The sequence below is a fragment of the Etheostoma spectabile genome, chromosome 6, assembly GCF_008692095.1.
Source record: "Etheostoma spectabile isolate EspeVRDwgs_2016 chromosome 6, UIUC_Espe_1.0, whole genome shotgun sequence".
Taxonomy (NCBI): domain Eukaryota; kingdom Metazoa; phylum Chordata; class Actinopteri; order Perciformes; family Percidae; genus Etheostoma; species Etheostoma spectabile.
The window spans coordinates 5,349,184-5,372,753 of NC_045738.1; the positions used below are offsets into that span (position 1 = coordinate 5,349,184).

At 41.6% G+C, this 23,570-nt stretch overlaps 5 protein-coding genes across 8 annotated transcripts in view; 4 read left to right on the forward strand and 1 right to left on the reverse strand.

Annotated features, from left to right (window-relative positions):
• The window catches only part of wdtc1 (WD and tetratricopeptide repeats 1), a 9,906-nt gene extending 2,950 nt beyond the window's left edge, over nucleotides 1-6,956 (forward strand). For 2 of the 4 annotated variants that reach the window (XM_032518244.1, XM_032518242.1), the window contains exons 5-16: nucleotides 265-376; nucleotides 1,519-1,706; nucleotides 1,815-1,997; nucleotides 2,108-2,202; nucleotides 2,344-2,459; nucleotides 2,559-2,634; nucleotides 2,751-2,847; nucleotides 3,584-3,754; nucleotides 3,850-4,085; nucleotides 4,428-4,605; nucleotides 4,931-5,123; nucleotides 5,362-6,956. In XM_032518244.1, the coding sequence (XP_032374135.1) occupies nucleotides 265-376; nucleotides 1,519-1,706; nucleotides 1,815-1,997; nucleotides 2,108-2,202; nucleotides 2,344-2,459; nucleotides 2,559-2,634; nucleotides 2,751-2,847; nucleotides 3,584-3,754; nucleotides 3,850-4,085; nucleotides 4,428-4,605; nucleotides 4,931-5,123; nucleotides 5,362-5,574 (1,858 nt within the window). In that variant the 3' untranslated portion in view covers nucleotides 5,575-6,956. The remainder of the gene's footprint in view (nucleotides 1-264; nucleotides 377-1,518; nucleotides 1,707-1,814; nucleotides 1,998-2,107; nucleotides 2,203-2,343; nucleotides 2,460-2,558; nucleotides 2,635-2,750; nucleotides 2,848-3,583; nucleotides 3,755-3,849; nucleotides 4,086-4,427; nucleotides 4,606-4,930; nucleotides 5,124-5,361) is intronic. The other 2 variants (XM_032518246.1, XM_032518245.1) reach the window with 2 other exon arrangements.
• A 2,082-nt stretch (nucleotides 6,957-9,038) lies between these two features.
• Nucleotides 9,039-12,893, forward strand: LOC116690991 (transmembrane protein 222). The gene is made up of 6 exons (XM_032518248.1): nucleotides 9,039-9,272; nucleotides 9,527-9,611; nucleotides 9,800-9,831; nucleotides 9,929-10,025; nucleotides 10,111-10,241; nucleotides 12,045-12,893. The coding sequence occupies exons 1-6, from the start codon at nucleotides 9,136-9,138 to the stop codon at nucleotides 12,130-12,132; spliced, it is 570 nt and encodes a 189-aa protein (XP_032374139.1). The 5' UTR covers nucleotides 9,039-9,135; the 3' UTR covers nucleotides 12,133-12,893.
• A 266-nt stretch (nucleotides 12,894-13,159) lies between these two features.
• On the forward strand, nucleotides 13,160-15,005 carry LOC116690990 (trophoblast glycoprotein-like). Its single transcript, XM_032518247.1, has 2 exons — nucleotides 13,160-13,602; nucleotides 13,825-15,005. The coding sequence occupies exons 1-2, from the start codon at nucleotides 13,343-13,345 to the stop codon at nucleotides 14,798-14,800; spliced, it is 1,236 nt and encodes a 411-aa protein (XP_032374138.1). The 5' UTR covers nucleotides 13,160-13,342; the 3' UTR covers nucleotides 14,801-15,005.
• A 794-nt stretch (nucleotides 15,006-15,799) lies between these two features.
• Nucleotides 15,800-19,674, forward strand: kdf1a (keratinocyte differentiation factor 1a). Its single transcript, XM_032519556.1, has 4 exons — nucleotides 15,800-16,167; nucleotides 16,481-17,544; nucleotides 17,917-17,991; nucleotides 18,762-19,674. Exons 2-4 carry the CDS (start codon nucleotides 16,500-16,502, stop codon nucleotides 18,842-18,844), a joined length of 1,203 nt encoding a protein of 400 aa, XP_032375447.1. The 5' UTR covers nucleotides 15,800-16,167; nucleotides 16,481-16,499; the 3' UTR covers nucleotides 18,845-19,674.
• Nucleotides 19,675-21,801: 2,127 nt separating this feature from the next.
• On the reverse strand, nucleotides 21,802-23,223 carry nr0b2a (nuclear receptor subfamily 0, group B, member 2a). Its single transcript, XM_032519627.1, has 2 exons — nucleotides 22,595-23,223; nucleotides 21,802-22,443 (listed from the first exon to the last, which is right to left on the reverse strand). Exons 1-2 carry the CDS (start codon nucleotides 23,127-23,129, stop codon nucleotides 22,202-22,204), a joined length of 777 nt encoding a protein of 258 aa, XP_032375518.1. The 5' UTR covers nucleotides 23,130-23,223; the 3' UTR covers nucleotides 21,802-22,201.
• Nucleotides 23,224-23,570: the final 347 nt, after the last annotated feature.

A 23,570-nucleotide genomic window follows, 5' to 3' on the forward strand; every position in this document is an offset into this window, starting at 1 on the left:
ATTTAAATTACCAAAAAAAAAAAACTTCAGTTTGTGGTGAAATTGGAAAGAAAACCCACCAGCAATGGATCCAGCACATTTAAAATTCGGCTGTATTAGACTAAAAGGCTAACCCCAAGGTCTATATAGGTAATAACTGTACACAGTGAGTCCTCTATTGCACATCTTAACACGTTTCACAGTATAAGATTTGAAATGGCATTAGTAGTAAAGGGCCTAAACAAATGTTGCTTGACTTGTCCTGGTAATTCTTTTTGTTGTCAGTTTACTGGCCTCTGGCTCAGATGATCAACATGCCATCATCTGGGATCCATTCAAACACAAGAAGCTTACAACTATGCACACAGGTCATGCAGCAAATATATTCTCTGTAAAGGTAAGGAGGACTGATTGTAAGATGGATGCATTAAATGGCAGGAGGGAGAGTGGGCTGAAATCATTTAAAGTGGCTTCATTTAAGTACACAATAAGAATCTAGTCATAATGCAATTAAAATGTAAACTTCTGTAAAAGTTGTATGCAAAAATGCACTGCTGGTAAGACACTTTGCTCTGCTTCACCTCACCCTTTTATTTATTAAAAATGTTCTTGATGAAACAACAACACTTCCAGTACATTAGGTGGCACTGTTGGCCATGTAATGAGTGACTTGTTTGATTGAAGACCATCTTTGTATATGTTTATTTATTTATATATAACATATTATATAATACATATATATTATATATACAAATATATATATATATATAACATATTTTATTGAAATCAGAATCAAGTTTGAAAATAGACTTTTTGTACAGTTTTAGATTTTTTTATACAGAAAATGCAAAGAAAAGGAAACGGGGAACAAATAAATAAAAGAAGACACTCAACCCACCCATGCCACCCTGGCTTAGTTGGAATAATACATATTGCCGTTTCCACATACAACTCACAACAGGGGCCAACCAATGTAGCTTTATGACTGAAAGTTTGGGAATGAGGTCATATACTGGAGGGAAAATGTTACAGTGTAAGATAATGTAGAGGTGACATTTAAAACCATGAATCAGACTATGATCCATTGCATAGAAAGGGGCAGTGTTGTGGTCGAGTCACCATCTGTCAAGTCTCGAGTCCCCTGTGTTGTGCATTGTTGTGTGGTCTTGAGCCGGAAATAGGAAAAGTGTAAGATCTTATATCAAATTTGTATAACCTATTTAGTCAAACACTTCATCCAATGTCTTAGTCCTTTTTCACGAATGCTCTAGTCCAAAGTCCCAAGTACAAGTCATCAGTCCGCGAGTCCAAGTCAAGTCACGAGTCCAGACACTAAAGTCTTGACTCAGACTTGAGTACTCCATCACTGAAAAGAGGGAATATCAATGGGTTGTTGTTTAAGTACTCTGTGCAAACACCTTAGTAATCCCTTTATCTACTGGCAATACTCAGATCACAATGTGTTTGAAAAATAAGCCATTGTAAAACATTGTGTCTATACTTATCAATTAATTCTGGTGTTTTTGTGTGTCCATACAGTTCCTCCCTCACTCTGGGGACCGAATTTTGATAACGGGTGCAGCCGACACAAAGGTGCATGTGCACGACCTGACGGTGAAGGAAACCATCCATATGTTTTCTGATCATACGAACAGAGTCAAACGCATCGCCACAGCACCCATGTGGCCCAACACCTTCTGGAGTGCTGCGGAGGACGGCATCATCAGGTTAGAATCCAATCCCCTTTTCACCTTAATCCTTTTGTTTAGTCAAAAGATACCCCATGCCTAATGTTGCTGCAGGTAATGTGTCTACTTTCTCCTTGTTATTTTCAGACAATATGACTTGAGGGAGAGCAGTAAGCGCTCAGAGGTGCTTATTGACCTGACGGAGTTCTGTGGTCAGCTGGTTGAAGCCAAGTGTCTAGCTGTCAACCCACGGGACAACAACTACATGGCAGTGGGAGCCAACGGGCCTTTTGTTCGCCTTTATGACATCAGGATGATTAACAACTACAGGTTGATTTAGTTTTTCAAGTCATTCTATATAATACTTATTCCCAAACCACTCAAAGGTAGTACATTCTCCATTCCAGATTTTGACAATTTTTGTTTTCTTTGTTACACAGGAAATCTATGACTCAGAGTACATCAGCAGCTGTGCACACATTCTGTGAAAGACAGAAGCCCATCCCAGAAGGAGCTGGGCAGTATTATGTTGCAGGTGCATATGTGGTTGAATTGTCTGGTATTAAATGCATGTAATGGGCACATTTGGGTTGTAATGACATCAGGAAATGTGCAGGTTGAAAGTGACTGTGAAGGATGCGGTTGTATAACATTACCTTATGTTTGAATGCTACAGGGCACCTGCCAGTGAAACTCCCAGACTACAATAATCGCCTGAGGGTCCTGGTGGCCACCTATGTCACCTTCAGTCCTGATGGCACCGAGCTACTAGTTAACATGGGTGGTGAACAGGTATTGCTTCTTAGAACACAGGGAATGTTGAGAGAGTTATTCATTTGTTTCTGTGTTTAAAACATTAACTTTATTTTTTTATGATTATGGTTCTTCTAGGTGTATCTGTTTGACTTGACATTTAAACAGAGGCCATACACCTTCTTGCTTCCAAAAACGTGCCAGTCAGCAACAGGTAGGTCTGACGTCATATATTTTCTTAACAAAAGATCTTGAATGGTGCCTCATAAAGGTACATAAAGTACCGTATCTCTAGATGTATTGGTGGTTTCTGAAACTTTGGCTTCCCAGGAGATGTACAGAACGGAAAGACAACCAATGGCGTCTCCAATGGAATTCTCTTGCCGACCAGCCATATTCGATTTGCTGGAAGCAAGATGCACTCTAGGTTTGTTTTCTCACCCAGTCGGTGATTGTTTTTTCCTACACAGACTTCTTAAAGATCCTAGATTTTAAAAACCAATATTTCCATGTATTTTATATTTATAAAGCAAATACATAAATACTGTTAAAGTATCAAAAACGCTCAATCCGCAAAGAAATGCACACCCCTCATTAAAAAGAACGGGGCTTTTAAACAAGCCATCAGGACTTTCGAATGGTAGTGTTGTCAATGTCTCAATACCATACATATTTAGAAAGTGCTGTTATAGGCATTCCCCGGCTGCAATGATGGTGCAGAAACTCAGAGAGTGCAGATGTGCAGTGCAGACCTGAAAACACTGACCAATCAGAGCAGACTGGTGAGGGGGGGCTTAAAGAGAGACACCAAAATGGAGTGTTTCAGACAGTGAAGGAATACAGGGGCACGTTCAATCGCAAGATGGTGTGCACCGTTTTGCTTCGGTTTGCGGGTATAACGCCATGTTTCTTGGGAAGTGTGTGTGTGTGTGTGTGTGTGTGTGTGTGTGTGTGTGTGTGTGTGTGTGTGTGTGTGTGTGTGTGTGTGTGTGTGTGTGTGTGTGTGTCAGAGACATTATCCAATCAGCAGCCTTGTGTACCTTGTGTCCCAGTAGAAACAGAAAATAAACAAGTATGAAAAGGAAAATGAGCCTACAATGATATATTTAAAGATGAGCATGTACACACTTGAGTTATGTTTTACTTTGCTCTTTTTGTTTTAGTTCTTCTGAGCTCCCGGCTCACTTGGAGATGTTAAAGCAGCAAGCTAATGATGCATTTGCACATCAGCAGTGGACACAGGCCATCCAGCTGTACAGTTTAGGCATTCATCATGCCAGCTGCAACGCCATGCTGTATGGGAACCGGGCAGCAGCATACATGAAGCGCAAGTGGTAGGCCTCGTTGTATCACTGCACAGACACCATCATCTTCTCCTGAATGCTATAAAAACAGTTATCAAGTGTTGGTTTACATGTGTCATTCACAGGGATGGAGACCACTATGATGCTCTCAGGGACTGCCTAAAGGCTCTGACTCTAAACCCTGGTCACCTGAAGGCTCATTTTAGGCTGGCACGGTGTCTGTTTGAGCTGAAGTATGTGTCCGAAGCTCTGGAGTGTCTTGATGATTTCAAGGGAAAGTTTCCAGAGCAGGCTCACAGTAGTGCCTGCGATTCCTTGGATAAAGATATCAAGGCTGCACTCTTCACCAAGACAGAAACAGGTAGAAAAGAGTGAACTGGTACTTTTGATTTGCAGCAGCTCTCGTTTGTTAAATAATCATCTACACAGTTTGATCTTGAAATGAACACACAAACTACACTGCCACTGGATAATTCCTGTACTTACAAAGTATGTATATTCAGTTGGGAGAATGAAACAGATAATTTTACACAAGCTTAAACAAATCAGTCTTAGACACTGGTACTATAAGTAAACAGCTGTTTTGAATATGTGTAACTATGCATATAAATGTTAGCCTTCAGTTTCAAGTGTAAGACAGCCTTTGATTATTTGTAAATGTATCCAAGTGACTCTGTTAAGAAGTTTGTTTTGTTCCCCTCACCAGCAGAAGATAAGAAGGCCAACAGCTCCATTCGATTCCACTCCACTCCATTAAGTCGGAAGGAGTCCATCCCTGAAGATGAGTTGGTGCTGAGGGAGCGCAGCTTTGACTACAAGCACAGATACTGTGGTCACTGCAACACTACCACTGATATCAAAGAGGCCAACTTCTTTGGAAGGTCAGTAGATCTCACTCCCAGTCTTCTGAGGCCTCACTAGGGGGCAGTCACAAGCTCTGTAGCTCAAGACTAGGTTCTGTGATGGTCGAACCTTTTTTTTTTTGTAGAGTTTAAAAGATCTACTTTAAAATCATGAAGACAATGTAATACACAGCTCAGTGCCCATTTAATTGTATATCAGAATGCCCGGCTGAGTTACCTTTTACATCAGACGAGGGAAATGTTCCACACGTTAAACTAAAAAGAAGTTTGCAATATTTTGCGATAGATACTAAATACGACATGTCCCAAGAACATGGTCTGAGTGGTTTCTTTTTCTCTACAGCAAAGGCCAATACATTGTCAGCGGTTCAGATGATGGCTCCTTCTTTATCTGGGAAAAGGAGACCACTAATCTGGTGAGAATCCTGCAGGGGGATGAGTCCATAGTCAACTGTCTGCAGCCGCACCCGAGCTACTGCTTCTTGGCTACAAGTGGTATTGACCCTGTGGTTCGATTATGGAACCCCAGACCAGAGGTAAACAACTGAAACTCTATTAATATATTCTGTACATGTTGTCATATTTTGAAAGTTGTGGCCATTGTTTGTCATAGTTTCCAAAATCGTAGTGATTCTTAAAAGTTGTATGGATTAGTCATTGTGTTTTTTATTTTAGTTTTTCTGAGCGACTGTCCCTCAAAATGTCATCTCAGTTCATTTGATGTAAAAAAAAGAACCATTACAGCTGATTCTGTGTCCCTTTCTCATGAAACAGACAGAGACTGAGAACGGGCGAGTGGTTGAGGACATGGAGAGTGCTGCTCAGGCGAACCAGCGACGTATGAACGCTGATCCACTGGAGGTAATGCTGCTCAACATGGGCTATCGCATCACAGGCCTGCGTGGCGTCGGCCTGCATGGCGTCGGCCCGGATGGCTCAGATGACGAAGACAGCTCAGAGGGACAAGTACAGTGTCGGCCAAGCTAAACAAACTGTCAGCCATTCTAGAGAATGGCTGTAGGAAGCGAAGCACTCTCCTAGCTCCTGTTTTGAATCTTAATTTCTCCCCACCCCCCAATCTGACAGAAACATTGAGTGAATGTCTTGTCACATCTCTGCACTATGCATTGCCCTCCCCTGTCCAAAGAGAGGACTGGTGGAGACCACTTTGGGGAGAGGAATTCACGGAGGGTGGGGAAGACACCCATCTCACCCCCTTCTAAGCACCAATCTCAGCCTCACCCTCCACCCAGTGTTGACAGGGGGACATCTTTTGAGGAGAGCACCTTCCACATCACTCCCCAGTTTCTCGCGAAGAAGGAGGAGTTCAGCACTTATCCTTCCTCAGGTTCATGTTGGAGAGACACACAACACGTAAGAGAAGCCTGTGCTCTGATGACCTATTTTGAGGTCAGTCAGGCCACACAGTCGCAGTGACTTCCATGAAGGGTCGGATCACAGACCAGAAGACGGTGCTTTGTTGCATCTCCTGTCTGCTCTACAGTTGGAGCTAAAAGTCTTAGTGCCCGCTCATCTCAAAAAAGCTGCACACCCAAGTCATTCTGAGTTAGACTAGGTCATATTTTCAGTTGGGGTTTTGATCACAGGAAGCCTAGAATGAATTGTCACTCTCCAAGTTGTGGAAGTTGTACTGTTGCTCCAATGAAATGTATTTATAAACTTTTTGTTGTTGTTTATAACTGTCAGAAAAAAAAGTGGTTTCTTCTGCCAAAGGTGATCATTTCAATGGCCTAGGATTCATATCTGTTTTTTTGTGTCATTGAAACATAATTTTGGCATACTGTTCTCAATTTAGTTAAGACGTTTTACTACATTAAATTGTTGACAAGATCAACAAGATATTAGAGTAACAGTAGTGTTAAAAAAAAACCAACGTAATTCAGTTTTTGGATATAAATTAAAATCCCATTGAATGCAAATGTCCTTTGGCCTTAAATGTCAGTGTGAAACTTCTGTTGGGTATAAGTGGGACACAGATGCTAATTTTTGTTTTTTGGCAACTCGCCGCTTTTGGTGGCTATAGGTTTCCTTCCTACTTGCCAAGTGGCTCCAGCACTATTTCTCTTCTGCAGTCAGGTGTTCAGTCCTGATTGTATGATGCATCTCTGACCATATTTGTGGGCAAAAAATGACACAGAGCCATCCTAACTGTTGCTAAGAGAACAGCTCATTGGGTCTCCTATGCCTCACATAGGGTAAATGTAAGCAATGGGTCCTCTTTGACAAAATGCAACACTCTGCTTCCATGTATTTAATTTTGTTGATTAATTTGAGATACTATGTTTTCTTTGCGGAATCTATAATAACCTTTGTTGCAAACAAAGTAAAGGATGAAATTATTGAACATATCTCTATTCTCTTGTTTTTGTTCTTTATATGGTATGATGAATTGTTTGTCCTTTTAGTGTAACAGTTACACAACAGATACAGCTGTACTGATACTACTAACTAGGCTGGGAAGATATACTGTAGGTGAGGCTAAGGTATGAACTCTGATATCCTGCTCATTCATCAGTGTCTGCTCTACTTCCTGCTTTTGCTGACTGTTGGGCAACACATATGAGGACAGTACATTACAAGCATGAGTAGTTAGGGAAGAATCTTGTGCCCCATATACTGTACAGTAATGAGAAAACTGGCAATTTGTAGATGTTTGAATAATGTTGATATAAACAACACATGCCCATTCAACATTATAAAGTAGCCATTTACACTCTCCAATAGGATTAGAAACACCATACTAATGCTGTGGTTGACCATCTTTCGCCTTCAGAACTGCCTACGTGGCTTTGATTCAACAAGGTGCTGAAAGCCTTCTTTAGAAATGTTGACCCATATTGATAGGATAGCATCTTGCAGTTGATGGAGATTTGTGGGATGCACATCCAGGGCCCGAAGCTCCTGTTCCACCACATCCTAAAGATGCTCTATTGGGTTGAGATCTGGTGACTGTGGGGGCTATTTTAGTACAGTGAACTCATTGTCATGTTCAAGAAACCAATTTGAAATGATTCAAGCTTTGTGACATGGTGCATTATCCTGCTGGAAGTAGCCATCAGAGGATGGGTACATGGTGGCCATCAAGGGATGGACATGGTCAGAAACAATGCTCAGGTAGGCCGTGGCATTTAAACGATGCCCGATTGGCACTAAGGGGCCTAAAGTGTGCCAAGAAAACATCCCCCACACCATTACACCACCAGCACAGTGGTAACAAGGCATGATGGATCCATGTTCTCATTCTGTTTACGCCAAATTCTGACTTCTGAATGTCTCAACAGAAATCGAGACTCATCAGACCAGGCAACATTTTTCCAGTCTTCAACAGTCCAATTTTGGTGAGCTCTTGCAAATTGTAGCCTCTTTTTCCTATTTGTAGTGGAGATGAGTGGTACCCGGTGGGGTCTTCTGCTGTTGTAGCCCATCCACCTCAAGGTTGTGCGTGTTGTGGCTTCACAAATGCTTTGCTGCATGCCTCGGCTGTAACGAGTGGTTATTTCAGTCAAAGTTGCTCTTCTATCAGCTTGAATCAGTCGGCCCATTCTCCTCTGACCTCTAGCATCAACAAGGCATCTTTGCCCACAGGACTGCCGCATACTGGATGTTTTTCCCTTTTCACACCATTCTTTGTAAACCCTAGAAATGGTTGTGTGTGAAAATCCCAGTAACTGAGCAGATTGTGAAATACTCAGACCGGCCCGTCTGGCACCAACAACCATGCCACGCTCAAAATTGCTTAAATCACCTTTCTTTCCCATTCTGACATTCGGTTTGGAGATCAGGAGATTGTCTTGACCAGGACCACACCCCTAAATGCATTGAAGCAACTGCCATGTGATTGGTTGATTAAATAATTGTATTAATGAGAAATTGAACAGGTGTTCCTAATAATCCTTTAGGTGAGTGTGTACTGTAAAATATAACAACCACATCAGTTGCTCTGAGTAATAACTGATTAAACTTATACTTGGAGAAGTTCAGATAAGTTTATATCTTTCCTGTCTCTTCTATCTCTATTTTACCCTAACGCGCATCATGGAATATTCTCCCTGTACGTTGCACATATTCTATATACTGTGAAGTTTTGCACATCATGTTTTGCACATTCTACAATAAACTGTACAGCTTTCTCATTCTAAAGCAGTATTGTTGAACATACTTGTTACGGTATTTCTTTATAGTATCTTTTGTCACATTTTTATTTCAAGTTTCTATTCTATAAATTTATGTTCTTGATCTTGACTCTTGCCTTTATGTTAGTAATTCTTATCATCATCATCATCATCCTACAACAAGTAGGCCTAATAAGAAATACTTAAGGGCTAAAAACAATTTACAAAAGAAAAAAATAATATTTTTCTTTTGGTAAAAACTTTGACGACAACCGCAAGCGCAAACGCAGTCAACGCACACAGACAAATGAACGGTGTTGCGTTCAATGACCGACAGTCAGTTGTTCATCTCGTTGGCGACGACTGCGCGCTTCCGCTCCCACGTCGCCTGGAGCCTGTGCGTCACTGTCCTCTCATGTCACTCCAGACTGTGATGGCGGAGGTGGACGAAACCGACATAATTATGAATTACCACGGAGATTTCTTAAAAAGCGACAGGAAAAACAGCCGCTACCCGTACTGCATTGTCTGGACACCTATCCCAATTTTAACGTAAGAAGCTAGCTAACACATCTCGTGTTTTTTGCTAGCTTAGCGTGTAATGTCACAGCAGGTTGTTATTTTGCTAACGTCAGATAAAATGATCGAAGCAGGTATATGTTAGCTGCTGACTGTATAAAATAGGTTAAATTTCATGTCATTTATGACCTTTCTGTAAATAACTGCATTGAATGTACTCTTTTGTATGTATTCTGATACTCAATCAGTGTATCGATGTAATGTTGTCTTCTGGGTGCATCCTGCAGGTGGGTGTTCCCCTTCATTGGTCACATGGGGATATGCACCTCTTCTGGAATCATACGAGATTTTGCAGGATCATACTTTGTCTCGGTAAATATTACCTTTTATTCTTTTTTACTCAAAATATATGTATTTTTCAGCTAGAGGTTGGTGTGTAACGCTGTTGAATTACTAATGAATTGGAGTTGCAAGAAGAGCAAAATTCCAATATAACTTAAAGCATAAATTCATGTATTCATTGTATGATTTATTAAATTGTTTAAAATTGGCTTTTTCAGGAAGACAGTATGGGCTTTGGTAGACCAACCAAGTAAGTGCATTAATCAAAATATTGTGTTTCAATAGTATTTCAGCCCTAATCATACACACATTTAAACGAATACATTAATTAATAACTAATATTGCAGGTATTGGAAGCTTGATGTGGATAAAGTGTGTGGCAATGGTGCTGCTACATGGGACAAAGCCGTGAGTGACGCATCTGAGGAATACAAATGCAGGCCGGTAAGATGATGTTTAGGATTTTTGATACACATTTTTTCACATTGTAAATCATATACTAATAACTACTTTCTCTGTTTTGTTGAAGCACAATCTGTGCTTAGATAACTGCCATTCCCACGTCGCCATGGCCCTCAACCTAATGCACTACGACAACAGCACATCCTGGAACATGCTGAAACTTTGTGCGCTGTCTTTTGTTCATGGGAAACATGTGAGGTAAATATTTTAGCCTCAGTAGGGCCATTTGTATTACCATGAAAAAACACGGTAGGACACAGAAACATATATAACCATATAGAACTTCCAGGTTAGCATCTTGGGTTAATACTATAATGATAGTGGGATCTTCTTTTCCCATTAGGACTTAACTTAGCATGCAGTGCACCACATTGGGCAGTAATATTCGAACACCATGTTGTTTATAAAACAACAATTACTTTAACATTTATCAGATTTATCTTAAATTACATTATAATTAAACTACGTGGGTAAAATATCTTTGTCAAGGACACTTGTACGTGGACAGAAGCATCCTGAGATTGAACTACCAACCCTGATGGTTAATCCACGCTGTGATTTAGTTACAGATGAAAAGATGTCAGTTTGTTACATCACATGGGTTCAATCAAATCAAATACATTTTAATTATGTAGTCCAAAATTTCATAATCACAAATTTGCTTCAAACTGCTTAACAATCTGTACAAGCCCTGTTCCTTAAAGCCCACCTTTGGATAAGTACATTTTAATGGGGAAAAAAGATACAGGCGGGATTATTTATCCAGGACAGACAGACATGCAGTAGGTTGTCGTACAATATATTCTGAGAAGACAGAAGAGGCAGTAGTAGCATCACATGTTAGCATTGGGAAAATATGGTTGCTAACAATACTGGGCTAAACGCATCTGAAGCATGTTTATAATAGGGTTGGTCGGTAATACGGTATAAAAATAGCAACAGTTTTTAATGAGTGTCAATACCCTCATTAAAAAATGCAATGCACTTATATAGGAGATAAGGATTAAATATTAAATATAAATTAGTTATATAATTTATTGCCTAAAAATGCTTATGTGTGGTTGTCATTATGTGACAGTGAGGAGGGGGGGGGCGGGGGGGGGGGGCGAGTCGCGCACCGAGTGATCCGGTGTCGAAGAAGAACACAACTTCTGCAGTTTGGCAGCATTTCGGGTTCCTACCCAATGAGAAGGGAGAGGTGTTTCAGTATGAGTGTTTAGTTTTCAGTTTCTGAGCGGTGTAGGCACAAGCCAAGAGTTTGGTGACGCCGTCTGAGCCTTACGTCACAATTTCACGGTAATACCGTATACCGCAGTAAAATAGAGGAGGTTTGACAGTATCAAAATTTGGATACGCCCAACTCTAGTTTATAACTTACATGTACACAGTCACTTTTTTGTCATTGATTTTTTTATTGTCATACAAGAAAATACATACATTTCAAGTTACTGAACACATTTTTATATCAAACCCTCTTCCCCGTCCATCTCCACCTCTCTCCCCCCCCCCCTCACACACACACAGCTTTCTCCCTTCCTGCATCCAGCAGGTCGTTAAACCATACACATACAGAGCATGTACACAGTCTTTTTAAGTTGCTTTGCTGCTGGACGCTTGTGAGCATTAGGAGACATATGGCCCACAGAACCACCATTGTTATTCTCCGCTGACCGACATAGAGACACCACAGTTTGTGCTGCCTCTGCACATACACCTCCGCGACACAGGAGGCGAGTCGTGTAATTCATCATTGACGGCGGCGCTCCCCTCTGTGTCACCACTGAAGGTCACCTGCGCCAGCTGGGTGGAAAGGACAGCAGGACCCACGCTGGGCCGGGGTGTGTTCAGGAGGAGGGAGAGGAGCTGTGGGCCTTGCTCGTCCTTGTCTGTCTAAAATACACAAGAGAGGGTGTTTTACCCCCTCTGCCACACACACTCTATTTACTGTGTCTCGGTGTTAAAGACTACTCTAACACACATTACCCTCTCTGTATCCTTCAGCTTCGCAGCTTTCCTCAAGACCTGGCTACCGTTTTTCATGCTGTGCGGAGTCCTCGGCACGTTCATCCTAACTTTCAACCTACATTAGTGAAGGGAGCAGTCCAACGGGATGACTTACAGACTCATGCTTATACTTTATACGTTGTTATTGGCTGTAGACGTGAATGACTTTGGTGTGTTTTGACGGGACTTTTGAAAAAATTCCACATGAGGGATTTCATTGTGTGTTAGTGATCCAGTTTCTAAATGGGTATTTATGGGCGAAGCCTAGCTGTTTGTGTGTAGTTTTGAAATCAAAATGTTTTAACAGTAAAGACTTTTTTTTCTTTTTCTTTTTTTTTTACAAAATATTTGTGATTCGGTAAGGTGAGTAAGCTACGATGTCTTCAAAATCCACCTTTACTGTTTTTCACACAGTGGGCTCTGTGTTTTGCTCATATTATAAGAGTGTTGCACCACAATGGAACAATACTGTTGAATCCAGAGATGTACTTTTTCATGAATGGCAGTGATGAATGTGTTTCCGGACTGGCTACTGTACATTTCAGTAATGAATCGTTACAAAAAAGGATCACTTAATCTTAATGCTAAAAGTATTCATCAATTATTTGTCTAAGAGATATGAACCACAACCAAAGGTAGAAATTATGTATGACCCATTTGGCAGAAAAGTGGTATTGTGTGTTAAGAAATGCCCTCCTCCCTTTAATCCTCTTTCCTCTGTTATATAAAGACAATGTGTAAGGTGTTTACTTTAACGTGAGTATATTCTTTGCTTCTCTCCAGACAAAATGCTTTCTAACGGTTCATCCTCATGCTGGAATGTCACATAAAATGATCTTTACTTTATTGATTTGTTTTATTACGCTATGTACCCAAAAGAGTGTTCTTTATTATTGTATATCTCTATCAGTGTGATATTTCTGTTTCTATAACTTACTTTTGGATGAGCTGTATACAAAGCCTTTTAAGTCTCCCCTGGCAGACTGGTGTAGGTCACTGGCCGATGCTCTAACCGTTCTCTGTACCTTTAAGGGAACCACGTACCTTTTCCACCCAGCAGATTCTGCTGATATGAACTAGCATCAACCTTTATATCCAGAGTGGAGCACATGAGGAGGGGCTGATGCTGGAGCACTCTTTGCTGCCTCTAAAGCCTTTGATTAGTTTGTTAGAACAAAAGCTGTGTTTAGAATTTGATTTGTTAATTCACATGGAATTGAGTTGGGGGGGTTTTATTTCCTGCTGTAATTCAATTCAGTTTTTAATTTTTATTTTTAATTGACTATAATTTAGAGATGTGTGCTTTTGCAGTCCGAGTGTTTTTGGGAATCCTTCTCTGTGCACCGTACCAGTGCTGGGAGTGTCCTTTAGGCTGTGAGTGTTTTGCTGTCACTTGCACAGTAAAATGTGTTTCTAAGGATTTGCTCACGGTGCCTCAAAGTATTCCAGGATATGCAAAGACTGTCATCATCACAGGGAATAATATACACTGGATTGGACCACATTCCTTTACAGAGCTGGAGAATGTCACCAACATCATTTTAAGCAATAATAGGTGAGAATGGCAGTGTTCATTTTGTTTTAATCATGTATAGTAAGCCATATTTGGACAATATGACTATATTTCTTGAAGTGTATCCAATAAATAAATGATGTTAATAATGTTGTCTGTATTGGTTTACTTTGACAGTTTTGTTTAGATGTGAGTTGTCCTCAAGCATGAAACGTAATTCTAAATGTCTCAGGATGGATGTTACAGTGTTAGTCATCTTCACAGGATTACAGAGATGGCATCTCACAGCTTCTCTGCTTTCATCAGCCTGCGCTTTCTGGACCTTAGTGAGAACCAGCTGGCCCTCATCCATCCACAAGCTCTCAGCATACCTGGCAGTCCCCTTCAGGAACTCAACCTCAGCCGTACGCTGCATAACTTCACCGCCCTGACAGACCTTACCACAGCTCTGCGCTGGGGTGGCCTCAGGGGGCTGCTCCGCCTCGACCTCTCTGGGAACCAGCTCACCCTGCTGCCCCCAGGGATGTTCTCCCACCTTCCTGACCTGCAGCAGCTCTTCCTCGCTAACAACTCTCTGATGGCTGTCAACAGTGGAACCTTCTCTGGTATGAACCATCTGGAGATGCTGGACCTTACACATAATGCCTTCACCACATTCAGGGATGATGCTCTACAAGAGCTGAAAAAGCTTGGGAACATCCGGATCCTTCTTGGAGACAACCCTTACACCTGCTCCTGTGAGATCAGAAACTTTGTGGCCTGGCTGAATGAATCAAGAGCTCAGGTAGATGTGGATGCTGTAAGGTGTGCCTCGCCAAGAAGGTTCAGTGACACCTGGCTGCAAGGGCTCGGTGTCAGTGCCCTTGGATGCGTTGTTCCAGTACAAGCAGAGGTGGCTGACCTCACTCTGCAGACATCCTATGTCTTCCTAGGGCTGGTGCTGGGGTTTGTGGGCATGATCTTCCTCTTTGTGCTCTACCTGAATCGCAAAGGTATGAAGAAGTGGATCAATGAAATGAGAGATGCATGTCAGGACATTCTGGAGGGATATCACTACCGATATGAGATTGACTCAGACCCTCGGCTGGGGAACATCTCTGCAGATAACAGAGGCAACACGGCACAAGGGCATTTAGGATCATCTCTGTCACGGCAGCTGCAAAGTGACACCTGTATGGTCCAGCTTCCTACAGACACACAGGTCACACAGCTGACAACCTTGTCACCTGTGAACCTATGATCTTTTAATGAAGCTAGAATAATTTAAAGTAGATGTGAGATGCCACTAGATTTACAATTAATGTTTTTGAGCTTCCTGTACATACTGCAGTTATTACTTTTAGATCTAACCAAGTGCCTTCGTGTTGTCGAGGCACTTGTAATGTATATTGACCTTTATATTGTGTGTTTATTATACATTTCATAAAAACATAATACAATGGCTACATTGAAAACATACTCTCATTTTCTGTCAACTTTGTTTTTTGGTATTTGTGTCATGACTTTAAATATCTTAACATACTGCAAAAGACTGCCAGAAAAGTAAATGATATAGATAGCTCACTGACATAATAAATGTATATTAACCTAAGAAACTGAAATCCATAGGCACCCAGTAAATTGTAAATAAATACTATGATTAATCCTTAATCTTTATTGTGCTAGAATTCATATTCATAAAATTCATGTGACCTGTATTACAATATTCAAAGGAATAGATATTAAATATACAGTATGATATGAAATATTTGCATTCATTATAAAATAAAATAAACTTTTAATGTATTCCCTTTTTTGTGCCCCTGTTTTATCATGACTGCAGTGCTACACAGACTCATTTTTCTCCAGGTGAGGTGGCCCTACTATTTCAGTTCAAAGAGTGGGTGATTAAGTGTTTCCACAAAGGAAAAATAGGGCAGAATGAAAGATAATGCTTGGTAAAAACACCTGCTGGCTCTGCAGCTGTGCACCTCTGTGTGCATGTCAGACCTACCGCGAGTGTGTGTGTTCACAGCACGTGTGTGTGCGCATACACATGAATATACTGTATGTATAGTTTATTTGTCACAATGTAAAGTGCAGAATTTCACCATCAGTTATGTAGCATCACATGGTACTAAATAACAATTTGCCAAAATGGTTTCATTTTCTTTTCCATTTTTCTTTGTTTTTATTCACTGGTCCTCTTGTTGTCTTTTATTGTCCTTCCTCCTCTTTCCTTCTTCTGTGCTCTTATATCCGCCCTAACATGACGTCACGACTCACCTGTGGGTGGGTGTAGGATCTGGGATTAGCTGTAGCCGCAGGTAATAGCCAAACATTGGAAACTCACCGCAACACAAGACTAACACGAGACTGAGTTTTACCCCAAAAAAAGGAGACGACGCGAGTGAGCCGAGTTGCGTTGTTCGGTTAAGGCATCAGACTTCAGGTTTGCAAAGTTTGTTGTTTCTTGGAAGTCACCTGGAAATCTGTGGGCGGTCGAAATCCGTCTTTCTTTCTCTGTTTGAAGCGCTAGCAGACGTTTTCTCTGTGAGACTTCCGCGGTTTGCTCGCCGAACAAGTTATCTGGGATAAAAGACAACCACGAGCGTTTCCTCCTATGCGGTAAGAGAACTTTTTGTAAGTTTTGGTGTAAACTGTTTTTCTGCACATGTAGGCTACTGTTGGCCAAACATGCTCCAAGAGCGCAACAAAGTGGGTCAAATTCTTATCGAACCAGCAATCAATGCACTCAGTTTATTTACATTCTCAGAATTTCGGGGAGGTTGCTCTACTGGCAGCTGGTGTTAACAACTTAACGCTTTAATTCAGGCTACTTTAATGTGTTATGATGCGTTTATTGCTGCAACCCTGTGATGCAACACAAGAGGATGTTTACACCTGGCTATTATTTCTAAACATGCTTCTCTCACACCAGGTCCCAGGTATTTTGAGCCATGCCTGGCCACAGCACAGGGGCTCCCCAGGTGTCCTGCCACCATCAACGCCACAGCGCCAGAGCAGAAAAGCACAGACCAACTTGGACTAAATCCAAGGAGAGCACGGCCAGCCAAGACTCCTACAAGGATCCTCGTGGGGAGCATCTGCATCAGAACCACACTGATCACGTCCGGTATTCAGAATCAGAATGCAAGAATGGCCGCAGCAGAGGCCACCCGCGAAATGGCAAAGGTCGGGGCTCTGAGACTATAGGGTTTATTCCCGGGTCTGCAGACAGTACGCCTACCAGCAGACATGCCTGTGGCTCCTGCGCCTCCATCGGCTGGAGTGGCTGTAAGGCACTTATCTGCTGTGTACTGACCTGTGGATTTTATGGCAGCCGAGAGCCCTGCGTGCCTGTTAATGAGAGCTCCACAGACCATCCTCCTAAAGCAGGCAGTGAGCCACAAACTCCTAATGGCGTAGCTGTGACCAACCCCACTTGTGGCATGCCTTTGGAGTCCAGCAAGTCTACCAAACCCTCTAAGTTGCCCACGAGTGACAGCTTCCGCTACCCCGATGTGCGCATCGGGGGTCGGACAGTACAGTATAAAGTTGCTCCCCCCAAACGAACCCGTACACCCGGCAAGGGGGACACCCAGCGGCCTGTCAGCAACACCAGCCTGTTATCCCGTGAGGACTATGACTTAGATGACCTGAGTGACACAGGCACAGACATTGACTCTCTTATCACCAAGAAGCTGCTGGAGCTTTACGCCCTGCACCAGATTGACCAGCTGGCCAAGTGCACCTCTGACTCCTCGTTCTCCCGCAAGACCAACGAGATCAGCGAGCTCATCTACAGCATTGCTCAGGACTACAACCTTGAGGAGCAGGAGGCAGAGTGCAAGCTGGTGCACGGAGTCATCCGCATCAGCACGAGAAAGGGCAAAAGAAACAAGAGCCATCAGTCTACGGGACAGCGTACTAATGGGAGGAGTGACGGGACTCTCCCTGACAGTGGCAACGAAACCATGACCAACACTTTCATGAGCAGTGACTGTAAGAATGTCACGTGACAATTACCTTTTAAATATTTACTGCTGTATAAATATTAATAATAAGATACCACATGAAAAAAAATGTCACCACCATCTGGCTGCAACACACCAAATATACCAATCATCTGATCTGTTTTCCCTGAATGACTCACCATGTCTGTTGGCACGCTGTTTTTGGCCCTAATACACCAGTCAATGGCCTCACAATAATTGGTTAATCTGAGACAAGTTGATACAGGTTCACACTGTCTCGTTAAACATATTGCTCAATAGCCGAGATGACCGGATTAGTTCTATAATGAGAGTGCATTAATATCTGTTGAAGCTCCTGGTCTTTCTAGCGCTCATTTTGTCTTTTCGTCCACCTCCACAGTTCCAGAGGTGAAAGTGTCCGAGCAAACGCCATCAGATGAGTTGGCGAGGAAAATGAGACATTACAGCGGGAGAAGTGAGTACATTGTGGGAGACATATGTGTCTTTCTTTGGGTTGATGTAAATGCACATGACAGAAATTAAGAGTTGGATTAGATAGCTTTCTAGAATCAGTCAGCACCAGAGTGTACAAGCGTGTGAGTAGTGGTTAGAAAAATTGCACATTTTATCAAAAATTGTTCACATTGTGCTGAAGGAGATACTGTCTGCGTTTGTCCTGGTCATTGAGGTATAATTACTACACCGGTGAATCAGCGTGTGGGTCTCAGGTCTTTGCATTCCATGGTACCTGCTGCATCTGCAGGCATTTTCTTACATCCTCTCCAGTAAAATACCACTCTTTTAACCACTGAAAGCCCCACATTCCTTCCCTTTTCTTTGCATATTACAATCCCTCGCTCATTAGCTGCCTCCTCCCCTTCATCTGCCACCTTACACCCATTTATCAATCTGGCTCATTCTCTCCTCCAGCTCAGCTGTCATTCTACACCACCTGCCAAGGCTGCAGATCGAGTCCTATTAAATGTATGCCACATAATGTCCCATGGTTTTTTATGTAATTTTAGCACACAACTTGGGTTACATATGGATTATTGTTGTTGTTCTGCGGTGAGCCAGTTAAAAGCACGGGGTGTCCTGTTACATGTCTTTGAATGAGGGTACACCCCTTTGTGTGTACACAACTTTCACTATGTGGCCTGTGACTGTGTCAGTGTCATGGTTAAAATTTTCATTTGTGCATGAAATGTGTTTTCAGTGCATTAAATAAAGCTCCTTCTCTCACAGCTTACTCCTCCAGCACCACCACACCCTACTCGCCCTACCATGACACCGAAACAGACTCTTCAGGCGCTCCTCTTCTTCTCTGAAGGGGGACACAGACACACAAGTACTTGAACTGACAAGTGGTGTTGCCAACTAAATGGACAATGTTACCCTTCTGCTGTCATTTTTGTTGTTGCTGTTACTGAGTGGAGCACCTTTTACCCTGGGTAGTGGAACTTCTGCTCAAAGTGGTCTAGCTAAGGTTTGCTATTTGTGTGTCATTTAAATTCACTGACTTTTTTTTTTTTTTATCTCTCCACCGAATGACCAATGGAGGAAACAATTGTTTTTTTACACAGGGAAAGACAAGGCCGTTTTTATGTATTTGTATGCAGTGTTTCAAGTTGTTTTCTGAAAAAAGAACATGACTACACTCCAGGCAGTCTTAGCAGTCAGGCCAGAGAATAGAGACGGTGGTAGAACATAACCGTCCTCATTCTTGTCTGTGATTGTTTATACAAGCCATTGCGCCTGTACTGTATCTATGTATGTATGCATGGGCTTATTAACTCCTGCCAGTTAGACTCCTCGAAAGCTTGTTTTGACCTAAAAACTGCATTGTTAAGCCATATTTTGATGTACATATTTTGATGTCAATGTTACTGTTTTTTTTTTTTAACCATGTGTGGCATTTGGCCAGTTTTTTTTTAATTTTTTTTTTTATTCACAGATAAGTCTTGTTTTTAACAAAATAAAAATCTCCATGCTTGTTTATGCCATTTTGTGTGCATTCAAGAAAATATCTTAAAGGTGTTTTATGTAATCGGTTTCTCATTTTACCTTACAGGAAATGGGTAATAACGCTTGATGCTTGCAGAGCTTTGTCCCAATCTTTTTGTTCTCTCCAGACAAGCCAAAATAATCTAGTTATGCAGCTCCATTTATTTTGCAATTATTTTCTCTCGCATATCAACATGTCTGTCCTCTGAATGGTTTTCCAATGCTGTGTTTTTAGCCTACTTTCTTCTTTATCTCTTTGGATTATTGTTGTCAAGCTCATCTCCCTGAGGTCACTGTGTTCTACCAGGCAGACTTTTTCCGCCCTCAGCAAAAGAAAGAACTTGTTTGGCTGGTTCTGACTAAAAGGAAATAGAATCCTGGGGGTGGTCTTCATCATATAGTGCAAAGGGAGGAAGCTGTGCACAAAACCAGTCTTATCCTGAACATTGGGTCAAATTAATAATATCTAAACCTATAATGTATATTTTAAGATGTACATCAGTCTTAAAAGGTTTACCCTTTAGACAACAGGTTGTTGCAGCTGCCAACTAAAAAAATATGTAATTTTACGCTTGTAATGTGCATAAAAGATGATAAACAAGTGTGAGCACTTCTCAAATGTATTGTCAACAGATTACAACAGAATAAGACAGCTGCACCAGCATCAAAAGAATTATTCTAAATTCTGGAAATTATATGATTTGCACTGAAAATAGGTTCAACGATTTCTTATTTGTAGAAAATTAAATCTACTCGACAAAGCCCATTAAACTACATACAAAGAAAGGAATCTGAATGATTCTGCAAAATGTTGAGCTTTTAGAGTTTGGTGTGTTGCAGTTGCCCTGTTTAACCCCGTTTCCTCAGGCTGTCTGCCCCCGCCAGCACATTCCTGTTTTACCTGAATGAGGTGTCATGTAAGAGCTTACTGTTTCACAACTAGCATACCACAGGCTAGGACAAATCAAGAAGGCTTGTTCTATATCAAATCTGGCCTTCAGATTAAAAGTAAACTCAGACTTTTTTTTTAGGATACTTGATTTCTTCCACTTACCTTTGTGCATGGAAAAATAGCTCAGTTTAAGTTCACTTTTTAATGCATCTGTGTGCTCATAGTTTCTCAGATTAAACATGTAAGTTGCACTGTTTTCCATAAGAGGGAGACAAAGTACATAGTGTAATTCTTAGCACGAGTGGTCATAATAAAAACAATAAAGGGGGCGGGGGTTACTTTTCTCAGTTTTTCTGTCTTTGTGTAAAGTGGTACAGTTTTCACATGATTATGGAGCAACCCTGACAGTTAACTTAGGTTTCAACACAGTCTGGTAAAACAAGAAGAACACGGTGTGCATGAATCAGACGTGGTTTCTTAGAGAGAGTTGTATGCATCACTACAAGGACTCGACAGGCTGGTTGCTTACTGGGTTAAAACCCAGTGTTTGCCTTCAATTTTGAAGGTGCCTCCCAATTAGAGGAAGAAACTGCCACACTGTTTCACAATATATTTTCAGTTTATGTATGCTTTATTGAAGCTACCCAGTTGGCTATTTGAACTTTTGAAACCTATAATCACTATTATGTTTACTGTTTAGAGATATTGCTAGATTCAGTTTTTACACATTTCCAGGGAATTTGCCATCTTAGGAAACCCTGAGAATTTAAAATAATGGGGCTTGAGGAATACTTGGCTATTCAACGTGTTAGTAATAACGGACCTGTCTGGGGCGACCTTTAGCTCACCCAAGTACAGTTAGAGCACCCTTTTGCAGCCTATCACCCCCCTCTCTCTCTCCTTACATTCCTGTCATTTATAGAGGCAATAAAACCCCTAAAAAATAAGCTTAAAAAAAATAGGTCAAATGTAGGAATGAGTTTCACCACTAACCAATCAACTTATTACTGCTAGTTTTACACTAAATTCATTGTTTTATAAACCTCATTCAGATGAAATTATACCTCATTTTTGAGAAACAAAACTCTGAAATGACAAAATTATTTCAACAAATAACAGTAGTTACGATTGAGTGGATAATCGCAGACTGTCAAAGTTGAGTCAGGGTACTATTTAGAAACCATTTCATTTTTTTCTCAAATTCTATACAACGTAATAAAACACCCAATAGTCTATGTAAGTAGAGCTCTGATCCTTCGTTTTCTTTTCTTATTTTTTGGGTAATTTGCTTGAAGGAAACCCAAATTTCTGATGTAGAAACTTTGAAAACAGGTCAAATTTGACCCAAGGACCACAGAAGAATTAAAGGATGGAGGCAGAACTTCACTATTACGTTCATGTACAAAAATATATTTATTTGAAAGGTTCTGTAAATGCAGACTTATTTGCAACATTGAAGAAAACAGATCTCCTAGGATATCTACAAGAGTGGGTACAGGCTGTCTTTATGTGGATAGTCAAATCTTTCCACTACAGCGGATAAAAGATTTTCCGACTAGGCTAAAGTGACCTGAGCTTCAGTGTAAATATAAGTAACTCATAGTCTCATATTCACCAGTTCACTTTTTTTTTTGTCGGCTATCGCAAGAGCAGTCCACTGTCGGGAATTCCTTCATCTCATGAGGATACATTGCTTGGGTTGGTCAACGAAAAGGTCTGAATCACCACCGTTGAAAACATTGGATTCAACTTTCTCCAGGAGAGTTACATGAAGTCGTCCTTGCCTCTACTATCTGCAGAAGAGCATGTCAACCAACAACTCCATCAGATCCGTCTGGCCTATCACGGGCCGGAAGAAGAGTTCGGTGATGAGGCTGGGTGTGATGCTCTGCAGCATGGAGGCTGTGAGGAGGATTTGAGCAAAGCGCTCCTGGTCCCCTCTGTGAAGGAGCTGGACCACCTCGCTGAGGGCATGCTGAGCCTCCTGTTGCAAGCCTTCAACAAACAGAGCTGCCTTTAAATCCGGGACATCTGTTGAATATAAAGACAAAACAAATTAGATACTGAAAGATGCAGTTTTTTCAGTGTTTTTTTCAGCAGTGATTGAAAATGTACTCCAGAGAGTAAATATTTTTATTTTTTTTATTTTTTCTATAACAGACAACATCAGATAAATACATACCTGGATTAAATAGTGTGGTCCCTCTGAGGTATGCATATTCCTTTGGACTTAAATCCAAACTCCAAAACTTTTTGAGGCAGGACTTGAGTTTGCTGGCACCGGCCATGGTGGGCTGCTCCCTCTCCGTTTTAGGGCTTTCCTGACGGTTTAGGAGAATCTTTTTCAGCATGCTGTCAGCACATGTGTCCATCACCTCAAAGTCCACATGCTCCTGGGCCAGACCCAAGATGAAGAGCGGTGCCCAGCAGCTTTTGAGAAGTGCAAACTGGTCATGTGGTGGCATCTGGTTAAACGCAGGTAAGTTCTTCATGAAATGGACAGTTTTAACCAGAACTGCTGACGCTTCTTTGCAGATCTCAGATGGCCTTTTCAAGCATACTGTCCGTCGCAGCTCACAGGTGCATCCATGAGTTATGGAATTGTAGTTGAAGCAGTTTTGGCTTGGTGTGCTGTTATCCATTTGGCTCAGGATGTTGTAGAGGATAGGATTTGAAAGCCTGTCGCTGTTAGCCGCACAATGACACCCATTATCCATTTTTAAAGGTTGTAGAGATCTATGTAGTTAAATGTGGGAGACCTCTCTCAGTTTGGGCTCTGCGAGAGCTTGTGAGTGCTGCTGCTGTTTCTTCCAGTGTTTCCCTGTATTTATGAGGCCAACCCACCCTCCTAAGTGGACCTTGACTTGTCAATACACTCTCTGTGAATAACAACCATGAGCTCTGCCAGGTGATTGATGGAATAACCCTGGGAAACCGATAAGCTTTTCTCAATGAAAAGGAGCTGGAGAACTAACGCGTGGATATCAAGAGGGATGGGCCTTATCTTGTAGCCGGTGTCGTTAACCCAGGCAGTACCAAGCTACCAAGGACTGCTGAGGTAATCAGCTCCACATCGTGTCCCTACACCTGGAGAACTGGAAAGGAGCCAAAGTAGATCAGGGTCAATGACCCGTAAGTTAAGTCCATGAGGTAGCATC